Source organism: Ostrinia nubilalis, chromosome 6 (assembly GCF_963855985.1).
Source record: "Ostrinia nubilalis chromosome 6, ilOstNubi1.1, whole genome shotgun sequence".
NCBI lineage: Eukaryota > Metazoa > Arthropoda > Insecta > Lepidoptera > Crambidae > Ostrinia > Ostrinia nubilalis.
This window is the reverse complement of record NC_087093.1, coordinates 13416008-13432074: the sequence shown is the minus strand read 5'-3', so window position 1 is coordinate 13432074 and position 16067 is coordinate 13416008. Positions and strand designations below refer to the sequence as shown.

Here is a 16067-nt window from a genome sequence, read left to right as displayed (position 1 = left end):
TTGAAAGTATGAAAATTTTAAGAAATTGCAGAAGAGAAGGAAAAATTAATTCATTGTCTTGCACTTTTGATCAGCCATCGTGTAAAAAAAATGTAGGAAGACCATCGTGCCCATTACCTTAAAAACTTCCTTGGTTAATTGAGATTCTAAAAAGGTATCACAAGCCTATGTATCCTGTATTATTTTTATCTTATGGCTACTTGAATAGCAACTATTTTTTTTATTTTTTTATTTTTTTATGTGATAGGAGGCAAACGAGCAGACGGATCACCTGATGGTAAGTGATTACCGTCGCCCATAGACACCCGCAGACCCAGGGGCGTTACAGGTGCGTTGCCGGCCTACTACACTCGCGAGCAAAACTATGGAATCACTTACATGAAGTTGTTTCCACGCGAACTTGTGTACTAACGAATTTGTTAGTAACAAAAAAAGTGGCACCATTTTAAAGATTAAACTTTTATCTTTAAATTGATACCAAATTCATTTAAATCACACCAGTATTTAAAAAGATATCCCGGCTGATGTGAAGAAGTAACGAAAAAGACATGTATGAACTGTTTGATACGTCACGAGTTGCGGCCTATTTACCCCCTATAAAAGCACGCGTTTTTAGATTTTTACTTTCATACGTTGATTCATACACATCTCCGCTTCTTTTGACACTTTACCTGGGATTCTACACCTTCAGAAGCAGCACAAATCGTTGACTATTGCAAGAAAGGCTCAGCCAGCGGGCTGTCGCACGTCAGCGCCACATAAGCCAGTCCTGGGTTTCGAAAGTTTCAAGACGCTTTCGGGAGACTAGTGGCTTTATCCCGAGACCAAGTTCTGAACAGCGCCGGTGCACATCGCAGAGGGAAGACCGTTTTTTCATGTCAACCTCTCTATGAAATCGTCATTTGACTGAAATCGATGTCCATCAAGAGCTCAGAAATGTTCGTAAGATAGCTGTTAGCGAGTGGACAGTTCGTCTAAGATATAAGCAATAGAATTTGACTCCAAAAAGGCCTGCCACAGGCTCGAAACTGACGGCAGGTCACCCTTTCAATTTGCTTTTACACATCTCGATGGGAAAGCGAGTAATGGAGGCGAGTTCTGTGCTCCGATGAATGCAAACTGTGTTTGCAGGGCAGCAGTCGAAGAGGTCGGGTTTATAGGCGGCCTGAGGAGCGATTTGTGCAGTGCTGGTTCGCTGAAACAGTGGCTTATGGGGGTGGCTTGCTCGACTTAACATCGAGATGTGTACGAGCAAATTGAAAGCGTGCTTATCGGTGACCTGCCGTCAGTTTCGAGCCTGTGGCAGGCCTTTTTAGAGTTAAATTCTATTGCTTATGTCTTAGACAAACTGTCTACTCGCTAACAGCTATCCTACGAACATTTCTGAGCTCTTACTGGACGTCGATTCCAGTCAAATGACGATTTCATAGAGAGGTTGACATGAAAAAACGGTCTTCCCTCTGCGATGTGCGCCGGCGCTGTTCAGAACTTGGTCTCGGGATAAAGCCACCAGTCTCCCGAAAGCGTCTTAAAACTTTCGAAACCCAGGACTGGCTTATGTGGCGCTGACGTGCGACAGCCCGCTGGCTGAGCCCTTCTTGCAATAGTGCAACGATTTGTGCTGCTTCTGAAGGTGTAGAATCCCAGGTAAAATGTCAAAAGAATCGGAGATGTGTATGAATCAACGTGTGAAAGCAAAAATCCGACAACGCGTGCTTTTATAGGGGGTAAATAGGCCGCAACTCGCGACGTATCAAACAGTTCATACATGTCTTTTTCGTTACTTCTTCACATCAGCCGGGATATCTTTTTAAATACTGGTGTGATTTAAATGAATTTGGTATCAATTTAAAGATAAAAGTTTAATCTTTAAAATGGTGCCACTTTTTTTGTTCCTAACAAATTCGTTAGTACACAAGATCGCGTGGAAACAACTTCATGTAAGTGATTCCATACTTTTGCTCGCGAGTGTAGTATGAAAACTGCAAAAATGAGTTTTTCTCGTAATAGTTAAACTAGGACTGCATAGTGGCATTAAATACAAATGGATACTTTTTAGCGTAGGAATTTAAATAAAGCAACATTTTATCATCATCATCATCATCATCATTTCAGCCGTAGGACGTCCACTGCTGAACATAGGCCTGTACCCTAATGATTTTCATAATGACCGCTTGGTAACGGCCTGTATACAGCACCTTCCTGCTTATCTTTATGAGGTCGTCGGTCCACTTTGTAGGTGGACGTCCTACGATGCGCTCTCCGGTACGTAGCCTCCACTTAAACCCTGCTGCCTCAGTTCTGCGAACTACTGTGCCTTGCCCTTTGCCACTTCAGCTTGCTGATCCGTCGGGCTATGTCAGCGACTTTAGTTCGTTTACAGGTCTCCTAATTTCTGATACGGTTTCGTGAAGAAACCCGAGCATAGCCCCTTCCATAGCGCGCTGTGCAAAAAATCCACGTTTCCGAGCCGTGTATCATCACGGGCATCTGTCTATAGGCACATTTATAAGGTGTAAAACAAAAAATAAGTAATCACAAAAACGCAGAACGGACGGCCAATGGGGCAACAGGGTTCAAGTTGAGGCTACGTACCGGAAAGCGCATCGTAGGACGTCCACCTACAAAGTGGACCGACGACCTCATTAAGGTAAGCAGGAAGGTGCTGGATGCAGGCCGCTACAAAGCGGTCATTATGAAAATCATTGGGGTACAGGCCTATGTTCAGCAGTGGACGTCCTACGGCTGAAATGATGATGATGATGATGATAAAATGTTGCTTTATTTAAATTCCTACGCTAAAAAGTATCCATTTGTATTTAATGCCACTATGCAGTCCTAGTTTAACTATTACGAGAAAAACTCATTTTTGCAGTTTTCATACTAGTTGCTATTCAAGTAGCCATAAGATAAAAATAATACAGGATACATAGGCTTGTGATACCTTTTTAGAATCTCAATTAACCAAGGAAGTTTTTAAGGTAATGGGCACGATGGTCTTCCTACATTTTTTTTACACGATGGCTGATCAAAAGTGCAAGACAATGAATTAATTTTTCCTTCTCTTCTGCAATTTCTTAAAATTTTCATACTTTCAAACTAGTTTGTTGAACTTTGATATTTTCTTTTGATAGCCTAACTATCCCTTGTGATAAGGAAAAAAACTAGATTGAAAAGTATCCTCATTTGTAGAAATGGCATGAGAAAAAGTAATCGCAGGTGGCAATTTTCTAAAAATGCACAAAAACTTAAAAATCTTGAAAACGGTGATATTTTTACTGGGGTCAAAATTGGACGTTAGGGAGATCATGGCGAGGCCTATCGATGGTTACAGGGTTATCCATTGTTTTTGGGACACCCTGTATAAGGCCTAATGCATAATAATAATAGTAAGTATTTATGTTAGGTACACATAAATATATTTTTAGTAATATTTCAAAGTCCTTATCTAATCACAATTGCAGTTGCTACTGGGCACGGATGTACAGTACAATCCCTTTTATTTCATATACGAGGATATCTTAAGACCGTATTAAGATAAAAGTAATCCTTATTACAACTGACCGAGAAATGTGGCATGGTGATCCGTTTTATTGCTATTGCTATAATAAGCACTTAAACAAATAAATATTAATGAATTTGGGCAATGGAAATAGATTCACCTATTTTCCTCACATAAAAGGCTGGGTTGCACCATCTTACTTTAACTTTGACAAACGTCAAATATCTGTCAAACTCCATACAAAAAACACCGGTTATCGTCAAAGTTACGGTCAAAGTAAGGTGGTGCAACTCAGCCTAAGACTCTACATGTGAACTCTTAATACGCACTGTACTGTACTAACCCGTAATTACTTACGTAAGTAGATTTTAAATGTTATCAAAGTTGGTAAAAGACATGTGTATTAAGACCGGGCTCATTCTTTTTGACAATATGCTATAGGCACGTCACTATTAAGATATATTTAATTAAGATGTAACTGTTTTCTTTAGCGTACCATAGCAAATTCGTTATAAAAAATCTCCTCTTGTTTCCTAGTAAGCGACCAGATGAGGGTGTAAATGCCATTCGGTGCATTTTCAATTTGCATAAACATTAGCGGAGTCATAATGTCATAAATATATTAGCGGTGATACATTTTATGGTGATTACGTTATTATACGGGTGGGGTGGGACTCCATTTGTGTATGCCTTTTATTCGTAGCTTGTATATTAAGCATAATATGTTGGGTTTGGAAAATAAAATCATAGTGAAGCTCTAATACAGGCTTTTTATGGAACATGTTGGACAATGGTAAAGTATAGATTAGGGCTGGGTTGCACCACCTCACTTTAACATTGACAAACGTCAAAAATTTGTCAAACTCCATACAAAAAATACCGGTTTACGTTATAGTTACGGTCAAAGTTAGGTGGTGCAACTCGGCCTAGGTGTCGTGTTTGAACAGTCAAGGGTAGAATATTTGCAACTACCATAATTTTACTATGTACTTTGACGATCAGGGTTTGTTAATTCCTTTTTGAGTACCTAACTAAGTAAAATCAAGAAGCCAATTACCTAGAAGAGACTATATTTAAAATATGGGCTATAGTATCAATATAGTATAGTTTAAATACATTCGTACTGAAATAACTACTTCTTGTCATCATCATCATCTCTAGGAGTATACTTATTCCAATATGTATTCGAAATGAAATGACAATATTTTTCACCAGACCCCTGTTTCTTAAGGCCACAGACGAATAATATCTTTTTTTTAATTTAATAGACGAAAACATTTAAACGATTACTGTCCCTTACCGTCTGTAAGAGTGACCTATTTCATTAAACGGGACGCACTGCCAGCAAACGTCATTTTGATAAATAAACCGAGTGACAAGGGTAGCCGTATTTGGTATTACGTGTACCACGACCACGGGCCTGCATGAAACGAGGTATCATTTTTACAAATAACAAACACAGTAGGTACCTATCTTATTGTACGTTTCAAGCTTTTATTTTGATAAAAGTTTTAGAAAGCACTGGTTTTCATTACTGAAACAGCTAGCATTAGGGCTGTTTCTTACGGTTCCTTACTTTACTTACTAGTAACTGAACTTACCTACTTATTGAATATAAATATTTGCCATAACGTACGGGTTCGTTTCGTGACACCAAAAACAATTTAATAAAATAAAACTTTTCCATTTTGCAGATTTCATGACATGCGTAAACTTTTTGATTATTTTAGTAATATGAATTGTACCTAATAAGGATGCACGGGAAATAATTTGGAATATTGTGACGTCATAACCCTGTAATTACCGGTGGGGGTCGCGAAGACCGAGGTGTCAGCCATCATCCGCCATTGTTGTGCGCTCATATATCACGTGACGGAATGTTTTACACAAAAGCCTCGTCAGTGTGTGTTAGAAACGTCATTTATATTTGGGAATATTCACGTCATTTTAAGTTACCGATGCATAACATAATATTATAGATAGTTCGTGAATTATTTATTGACTCCTTGTTCTATTTAAGAGTCTGATGTTATAAATTACAAAATCGATCTCTCTTAAAAATAACAAAATTATTTTTTCCCAACAATGGAAGACCAAATAGTTACGAGTATTTTTTTACCTCATGTGTTGAATTCCAGTAGCATTTTGTGGTCTTTCTGTTCATATTATTTTTTAACAATAAACCATTTGTTCTTCCGAAAAATAATATATTTTTAAACGTTACCAACGTCTCAGGCTCCCTAAAACCAATAAATTATAACAACATAATGCAATATTTTGTGTACTCCCAAACCAAAACCAGAGTAGGGCTATTGTAGTTCTGTTTACAATGTGCCATGTTGTGATGTTGGTATTTGGCCATCATATGCCATTATGTCGCTATTTGTTCTAAACCTTTGTCCCGGGGGGGTGACGGAGCAACAGATAACAATTTGTCATAAAATAAAAAGATTTATTGCTCTGTGTACAATGTGTGCTACTCTTTAACAACCGTTATTCTTCCCTTTTATAGCGGCAAATAAAATGAGAATAAACGAAAAGTAATATTATACGAAAGATGGGGACATAATTTTGGAAACGTATTACCTACCTGCGTGATATAAAATGAACCCTAATAGCGTCATTATATTTGAAGTTACGTAACAGACAGATTTAAAATTTATAAAATTGTAAAGCTTACACTAAAATTAGGATTTTTGACCATTTGTTACGGTTAAGTGTTTTTTTTTCCTGTTCCTGTTAATAAGCATTATTTTCAAAATTATACTGCTGAAAATGTTTATACTATGATACTACCTATTTCAACGTCACTATAATTAGCCAGTTAAACAAAATAATATAATAGATTAGATTTCCATTTGTTTCTCTAGAATTCTGCAAATGAAGGTCAAGTCATGGTTTAATTACTCGCAATCCTTTCATCTTACCCCATCCCAAATAAGCCGAGAGTGAAAGTGCGAAAAAGTCATTCGGTCTGGTTGACCAGCTAACGGACTAGTTGACAGATGGACCGGCAGCGAAGGGTTACTGCATCTGTCGCCCGCTATCAATCATGCGCATTGTAAATATTGTCTATTGGCACCATCGACTCGGTTTGCCGACACTGCGCCCGATTTCACGCTGGGTTTTGTCATTACTTGACTTTTGGCAGGGTATGGAGAAAAAAATTGTTTTGATGCTGTTAATTGTAAACGAGCATAGTATAAATGATATAACCAGCGAAATACTTATTTTGAGGAATACAACTGCATTGCCCTTGTCAATCTAATAAAATTGCTGAACAAATATTTACTGTGCTTTCATTGGATTCTTCAATGCCTCCTTCGAAAAAACTCTTTCTGGCACTGGTATGTTCTGTAATTGCAAACGTAGGGCGATTAATATTATAAAAGAACGAAATAAGTAGTGTACTTCTTAAATACCTGGTAAAATAGTGGAATTTATTCTAGAAACCACTGAAACAAAACACGGCCGCCGAAATTTTATTACCAAAAACGGGGTCCACAAAAAACCAGGATAACATTTTGTGAATTCATGATGTTTTCGCGTAGGGCGTGACCACTCTCGCGGCAGATGTCAGGCCATCCGCCCCGGCGGGAGGCGTGGTGGCAATAAATAACGTCAAAATATGCTCCGACTTCCCATACCTCCCTATTAGAATAACAGAACAAATTGGCTTAATTTGTTAACAGCCGAAATGCGTGTCACATGTCTTGGGTAGTGCTTGCGCTAGCGACGCGCTGTGTCTGGTAGAGTCGACTCGATCAATTTGAATCTCAATTTGAAAATATCGATAAAAAATTGTGAATGTGATATTTTTAATGTTGTATAAGTAATAGACCCTATTTATAAAAAAAATATGATTAGAAATTCAGCCGATGAAATTTAATTCATATCACTGAAACCTAAACTGAAAATTATAGCGTGTGATTGCTGCATTTCAATTTCTAATTGAGTGTAAAACGAGCCTAAGAGTGTAAATTCAATATTAATCTTAAAGATAAATCGAGAAAAGTCCTTTAATCAGTTATTTTAAAGACTGACTTTATTTGAAACCTCGATGTATTGCTGCCAATCGATCAACATGGAAAGCATTGGGGGAGGCCTATGTTCAGCAGTGGACGTCCTATGGCTGAAATGATGATGATGATGATGATGATGTATTGGCATGATTGCAAAATATTGACTCTTTTGGTCATGCTATCTTAAATTACTTTCTATTAGTTAGCACCGTTTTTAAGGATTTTATCGATACTTTCTTTAAGCGCAGAACATCACTACGCTCCACTTTTCCGGACAGATTTATTTGGGTGCGCCCTCACTAATTGTCGATGACAAAGTTTAATAGTTCGTGCACATGTTAATCGTTGTTTTCTCGGTCTAAAAAAATGCACCGGGAAGTATCGATGCGCGCGAGTTAATCCCCGTTCTAATTTAAGACTAGTTAGTTATGATCGGATAGAATTAGAAATAGACGAGAAAAAAAGATAAAAATACTGTTCTTTCTATTGTTTTTAGGCCGTTTAAAACAGTTTAAAAGCTGCAACAACAACAAAATTTTATATTTTTATGAGATTGTTTTACATTTCATTAAAAGTTACAGTAAGTAGCTTTTTGATTTTATGAGACGATCACATTTAGCCGGGACTTTTGTGACAGAGTAGACTAAAGTACCACTTAGGCCCAGTTTTTTGATTCGTAGTTAAAATAACCGATAGTCAAATTTGACAGATGTCAAATGACAAGTGTATAAAAATCGGCAAAAATGTTTACCGAACAATGGTTAGCTTGACTTTTAGTTCATTTTTGAACTATTAGTTTACATTTTGTTAATATTTAACCATTAGTTGCAAAATTTAACAATTAGTAATTTTAACTACGAATCAAAAAAACTGGGCCTTAGGCCTACTGCAAAATTCAAAGCTAAATGAACCTGGAAACGATTTGTCAAATCCTCATACAATTATAAAACTTGCGTAGACATGTAAATTATAAAAAAAAAACTATAATTTATATCTGCGCTCACATCAAAGCTCGGTGACACGGGACCCCTGGGCCGTGTATGCAGGGGTTGCAAACTTTTTGCAACAAAAAATAGTTTATAGTCGTCTGCTATAGCAGACGTCGTGGCACCGTGTTTTTTGCTTACTTCGCGTGTTTTTGTGCGAATAAATCACGCCTACTTAGCAAAAGCTCCGGTATTAGTTGATGTAGACAAATAACTGTCTCAAGATGCGGTGGGCCTTTGAAATGTAGATATACGAATATTTATGTTTGTATGTTTTTGCACGGCTCGGGTAATAATTAAATAGATGAGTAATGTCAAATATCGTGGCCAGTTAACACCAAAAGCGCAAAATAAGTGCTTAAAAGCTTAAAACGAATCCAGTTTAAACCAAACTGCTTACTTTACTGCTCTACAAATATGACTAGAGTGGCGCTTCTCCAGCTTTTTACCAAAAGTTTTATACTCTAAGTACTACTTCGTATGCGTGGATCCCGTTTTTCCCCCATAGGAGTTGAATTTTACAAAATCCCGTCTTAATAAACACCTACGTTCTAAAAGGAACCCCCATGCAAAATTTGAGACTCCTAGTCCTACTTCTAGTTTCTGAGATTTCGCTTTTACAGATATAGATAGATTTGTTAATGCTTTTTCACCGAAACGAAAGTTTCTGATAATTACAATATGTTACAATATGAAACTACGAGCTGTTACATGCTATAAAATAAGTTATTAGAGCCCCAGGACACTTAGGACAACATTGTGAGTTAATTAATTATTTTCACTAACCATCAGACATGTTATAACAGTCCGTGGTCGAGACGCATTCCTCGCTGTACAAACAGGCGCGCGTGCGCACGAGATTTAGGCGCTCCCAGATAGCGATTATCTCCGGACCGGGACGGTAAATGTTTGCCCGGTTTATGAAACTTGTGTTAGTATAAAAATAATTATAACGAACGTGTTAAATTGACAAAAAGTTTTTGGGGTGATAACTATTTTTTTTTATTCGCCAAACGATAGCCTAAAACTTATTCTGACTCTGTAAAATAATGGCAAATGTTGCCGTTGCTTAGTAAAAAGATATAACTACCTATTGGAATTCCATAATAGTCTAGACATTATAGTAATGTAACAAGTTACTACAATAGAACAATAAACTTGCGAAGTAATCAGCAAATATGCGCCATACACGCTCTAACAATTAAAATGATCTAGATGAATACTGACAGTAAGTAACTAAATAAAACTGTGTTCAAATGAAAAGTAAGAGTTGGATGTTATGTCGAACAACTTTATCTCTTACTAGAAAGAAACATATTATTATTCCGATTACAAAACAACGACTCTCATTTGATAACATACGGCTCAGAAAAACGTATCTTTAAGCCCCTAACCCTGTTGTAATTAGTTTGAATCAGATTTTCGAAAAAAGGTTTGAGATTACCATTCTCCCTCCATTCCCCGGCAAAGTGAAAAAATACCGGCGACAAAATCAACGAGCGAAGGCTTTACCAAGATTCCGCAAAACCTGCTCAATTTAAAATTAAAGCCATGAAACGTGTTTTTCGCGTATTTTATAAAAATCTCGGGATATAGGAACAATCTTCGACGGATAAGCCCAATATCATACACAGCACGGCGAGAAAATTTAAACCCCACGTTTAAAAAAAGGTGTGAAAATTTTGCTGGGATAGGCGTCATCTTATTAAAAATGGGGATCCGTTTTATCAGATCTCCGTTCGGAATACTGAATGACGTAGGCTAAAAAGAAAAAAAATACGCTCGTGTAGAGTTCAACAACCGAAAACTGGCCATCTAAAATTTTACTTTAACGAACAAAAAAAAATTACTTTTAAACTTCATTTTTTATATCCAATGTACAGTCGCGGAATGAAAAGGTTCGTCACCTTAGTGTCGGTTTTCGCTTGCACCAAAGAGTCAAACCTGCCAACATAACAGTGCAAGAAACAGTGCTGCTAACATTTAAATAAATATGACGTTTGCTGACGAATAAGGTTTTGCTTGTTTATTTTTCTATCACATCAGTGCAATGCAATGATGACATTGACCAATTGACAATAGTTTTTTTTTATTTAATAGACATAATAATGGCAGGTTGAACCTACAAGAAGGTTTTAGTTTATCAATCATAATAATCTTCTTGACAAGATAAATCGTCAAACAACTTTGATCTGAATAATTTTGAACTTTACTGACGAACAGTTAAAGATTATTTTCTCTAATTTGAGATTATTCTGTAACATAGTTTCAAAAGGTAATATGTGCTCGCGATTCGTTGAAGGAATCAATTTGAAAACTGACGAACCTTTTCATTCCGTGACTGTACCAAGAAAAAATGAATTCAACATTATTTGTAACATAGTCACTAAATATGTCAGATAAACAGATATTTTTTGCAAAAAATCAACTCTAATACAGTATTTATTTAATAACCTCTAGCTGACTACTCATAAATCATACATAGACAATTTTTCAGACAACAAAGCGAGATGACGACAGCAATCACCTAATGAACTAAAGCACAATAGGGCTTTAATAAATAAAATGCACAGAGCAGTTTAATCCCCCATTTAAAATTCAATGGCGGCGCGGCAAGTGCAACCCTAATCATCGCAATATAATGCTTCACTGACTCTGAGGGGTCGCTTTTTAGGGTGCAAGCGGGACAGTGACACTTTTTGTGATAGTAAACAGTAAAAAAGAGTGAGATGGTGCATCACACGACTCATTCGAATTGACTTTAAATGATTGCCCTTTTTTGTCCAGCATTGATGGATTGCAAATGATTGCATTTACGGCAGCTTCGTCTGGCTGGCCTGTGGATAGTGGAGAAAGATACTCTACCGTAGTTTCCATTTTTTAAGATCTCTGTTGTGTTGTCAGCAAATGTACACAATTGACTGTTTAAAATGTAATTAAATTCAATTAAATAACACAGCAGCTTTGGTCCCCCAAAAGACTAGAATACCTGTTGTAATAAGAAAGCTCAATAAAAATCTAGCTATAAATCTCTCGTAATACGTGCCGAAGGCGAGCTAGGTACCTACTAGGTGCATTAGAGTTTTTTTTACTGTAGCCAATAATAATGTTAAGGCACGTCCAATATATTCGTAATTTTCGTAAATATGTAAACATACAAGACATGCATGATCGTACAAAAGAATACAATTTAAAACCAAGACTTTTTAATTGCATTCGCGTTATTTTCACCGAGTTTTTCAGAGCAATAGAACTCTACGTAGCACTTGAGAGCAAAAAAAAATTACACACTTAGCTAACATTTTTAAGTTCAATACTTCAATAGTAGAGCATCCACCCAGTCGCACCCACCCTTGTCCCCAGGGCATGACTAATTGCATTACTAAACACCGGGGGCGCGTAATCCGACACTGATGTGTTTGTAAAAACTATCAGATTAGACCCTGCAATTCGTCTGCAATTTCGCGATCGAGATACACTTGTTGTTTACTTTTTTGTTAAATTGGTACAAGTAAAGTGAAGAAGATGGTAGTAGAGAACTTATGGGACTGAAACTTCTAACGTATTATTATAAGAAACTTTTAAAGGATATAAATGTGTTTCCTTATACATGTTATTTATAATTCCTTTTCGTTTTAAGAATGTTTGTTTGTTAGAAGTAAGTACTTTTTGCTTTTCGCTTTTTTCTTCTTTTGTTTGTTTTTTTTTTCTTTTTTTTTAACCCTTTACAGGGCAGTGGAAAATAATTTGAACCTTATTTTCACCTCAACATAAGGCCGGGAACAAATGAAAATTTTCAATAGGTTGTGTCTTATTGTTAACAGTAGGTTCACTTGCGACAGAAGGCACATGATAAAGAAGAAACTTTTTGCAAAATCTTTAAAATGAAACCAACATAATTAATGCAAAACAAAAACTTGCATAGTTTCTTGTTTTGAAAGCTGAGCTAATAAGGTCTTAATATTCTGATACTCAGCCTTTTTAGAGAGAAAGTTCTTTTTTACTTTGACAGATTATGACATTAGCAAAAAAATGGCGGACCGCACCTGCGCCGAAGACAAAAACAAATGAATGTAACACAGACCGATGGAATAATAGAAGAGCGGGCGAGGGTCGCGAGGTGAATAATCCCTAATTTTGTATACAGACAGAGTGCAATGCGCACGGATACGCAGGGCTTGTAATGACGGAAAATATTTTTTTATTAAACATTTTTAAAAATCTAACACGTGTTTGCTGTCATGGGCGTTCTAAAGTTCTGAAGACAAGCACTTCCTACATGTCAGATCTATAATTTAATAATGTTTTTTTTTTTAAATAAAACTGCAATGAAACGTAATAAAACTGATTAGGTAGAGTTTTACTGTAAAAGGCTACCTACGAGTACCACTTAGTCGTTTGGTTTTGTTAGTTTTTGACGTAATATTTAAATTAATTTAAATTAATTGATTTAAATATGCATGTAAGGGTATCATTTTGGAAACTACTCAACTTATCTATCTCTTTTTCGCGTGTTAATTTTTAATGTACAGAACTTAAATGCAGATTTTTTTCTTCCCCCGAAAAGGTAAGAGAAGCTATTATTTTGCATCATCGTTTTATTAATTTTATTTTATTTAATTTCAGGTTTTGGCAGCCCTGTCGTCACGGTCCTGCCTCATTGGCTGCCACTCACGTTTTTGGCGAGCCGTCATAAATAAACTCATCGGGATAGGGGCATAATAACACGTGCCATTTCGCTGATTTTTTTGAATAACTGTAAATTCAAACAAAAAAGGAGCAAATAGTCTTGAAGCACTAAAATATTCAAGAATTATCAGTACCTGGTTGAATACTTTTAAATAATGAATTATCTTGGATTAGAACAAAACGTTAATTATGCTTAAAGGAGTCAAATTAAGTTTTAAAAACTTTTTTTACAAAAATATTAAGTACCGACATAAATGTTATGTTTAAGTACCTATTAAAGTTAGTTTATATCCGCATTAATATCGTGTGATTCCCTTAAACTTTAATATAATATGTACATATTAAAGTTTAAGGGAATCACACGATATTAATGCGGATATTTAACTCCGCCATTAAGACATAAAAAATAGCGAATAAGTAAACTCAACATTATCATTGTAAAGACGCGCCTCAACCCTAACTGTATGTAAAGCCGCGCATTTACGAATTCAATCGCAATCGAAGAGCCAATACGCTTTCGTGATAAAAGCGTAAAAAGCTTATATATCTGCCCTTACAAAATCCTATCCTATCTCAGGGCGTGGGTCACATATCTTCATAAAAATAAAACTCAGAAATGACTATCGTTTCGGATTCGTCACTAAATGAAACAAGAAAAGTCGCCTTTATTTTATTTACTGTACCGTTCGAGTTTAAAACGGGATTTATTTGCCAATATAGAAGGGAAGCCCGTCGGCGAACCGGCATATCGATCTGTTTGCTCCTGCAATGCCTTTAAAGTACTCGATTGTGACAATCGCCGTCAGTTCGGGCGATTTCAAGTTGTGAAATAGTGAGGAAATGATGTACGTTTGTTACGTCAAACCGAATTGAACAATAGGTTTACGTAGATTGACGTAGGATTGTTACGAAAAATTTCAATTTGTTACAAACGCAAATACGCAACTCAAAACTTACTTTTACAGCTTTCTAAATGATACTCAAATTTCTAAATATGGACCAATATCTAATATCTAAAAAAAAAATAGTAGCATAAAAACTAGAAAATGTTCTAAATGAGTTTCATGTAAATAAAATACTATAAATACGTTAGAAATAGTTAATTTAAAATTTGCATAAACAAAAAGTAGGTGAAAAAATTGATATTGAAGCGTATCGGCAACTAAACTTTCTTTCTTTCTTTCTAAACTAAAAACTGTCAATCTACGTCGCTCACATACTTTATCAAGTTGATTCTTAAAACAAAACAATATCGCATCAACATATTTGACGTGCATAATTATGTCAAAAAAGCAGTTCTTAGAACATGATCTGCGAACAAAACACTATCAGTTTCTTTTATCGCAGTAACAACAGGATACCGGTTACAAATAATTTTAAATAAAGATTTAAGTATTTATTGAAGTAAAAACGACTATTTTAAAGAATTACAAAATATGTGTAATATGACATGGTGGATGATTTTCTATTAACAATTTTCATTTTAAGATCAACAATTATTTAGTCATTGATTGTGAAAAACCTACAAGTGACGTGCGTACGTGAATGCTCGCTTGTGATTGTCCTGTCGATTAGATATCTCAGGAGGTATAGTCGCGCGTGTTTTGTTTTCGATGCAAACAGGCCTGATACTGGCCATAATGGAAAGAAAAAAGTGCATCAACAAAAAAGCTTACTCACGTTTGAGTTTCTCCAACGGCTCATGATGCAAGGGCGGCGCGTGGTGTAACGGCGCGTGCTGCGGCTCGTGATGCAGCGGCGCCATCAGGCTCGATATAGCTGAGCCGACCGACGCAGCCACCGACTCGTGTAGATGGCCGCCTGAATGGAGCTCTAACTCGGAGAGGCAAAGTCCGTTTTCGCTTAGCGGCTCCATACCGGCCGCTAGCGCCTCCTTGTACACCCGGAGGTGAATGATGCTGGCTTGCTGGCTCGTGGGGCGAAGAAGCGCGTGCGATTACGCGCGGGCGGGCATTGTCTCTGGAAAGAAATAATTAAGATATTTAATTTCTTTCTTCTTTTCTCTTTTTTTTAATTGTCTCATGGCTTGATTATATGTTAATATTAAATTAAAAATCGAGACACAATAAAAATCTAACTGCGATCTTATGAGATTACTAGAACCACTCCATATATTACTTAAAATCTATCTAATTGTATTTATTAGTCCTACCTTAAGTTTCAATCTAAACCTGTGTAATGTGAAACTCCTACTATAACGTGAAATCAAATAGATTTTTCAATTTCAACCAAAATGCACCACCTAACTTTGACCGTACCGATCGGTGTTTTTTGTGTAGAGTTTGACAGATTTTTGACGTTTGGTAAAGTCAAAGTGAAATGGTGCAACCAAGCCTAAGAAAAAATGTATTTTACTTCACAATGTAATTTTCCAACCCCCTATTAAACTGTCTTAACGACAGCCACGTTAAAGTTCTAGAGTTGAATAAATCAATGTGCACACTGTATCAGGATGATTTAAGGTGGGCACACACGGTCGTGTTTGCGCTGTAAAAAGCAAGCGCCGTAAAATATGGTGCCACAGAGATATATAACTTTACAACTTTCATAATTCAAATAGCCTGTCAGCTGGGCATCGGTGAAACATCGTAATGGCTGCGGAAAAAGTGGGAAAGTATAATGGGGAGAGGTACCGGTAAGTTACGGGAAAACCGGTATCTTAAAACCGATTTGTATTTGTTAATATTGCTTGTCACTGGAACCTGATTTTAATAAGTTAAGAATTAGATTAAAAATAACAACTATTAACCCATTCTTGTGTTTCAAGTGACTACCCCAACCTAACCTACATTTTAAATGACAACAAAAATTATCAGAATTATTAATTACTCGATCAATTTGCTTTAC

The 16067-nt window shown here is 36.4% G+C and overlaps 1 protein-coding gene across 1 annotated transcript in view; it reads right to left on the bottom strand.

Annotated features, from left to right (window-relative positions):
- Positions 1-16067, bottom strand: part of LOC135072655 (pituitary homeobox homolog Ptx1) — a 74531-nt gene that overhangs the window by 49223 nt on the left and 9241 nt on the right. Inside the window, exon 2 of the mRNA XM_063966668.1 lies at positions 14880-15179. Coding sequence (XP_063822738.1) covers positions 14880-15075 — 196 coding nt within the window. The 5' untranslated portion in view covers positions 15076-15179. The remainder of the gene's footprint in view (positions 1-14879; positions 15180-16067) is intronic.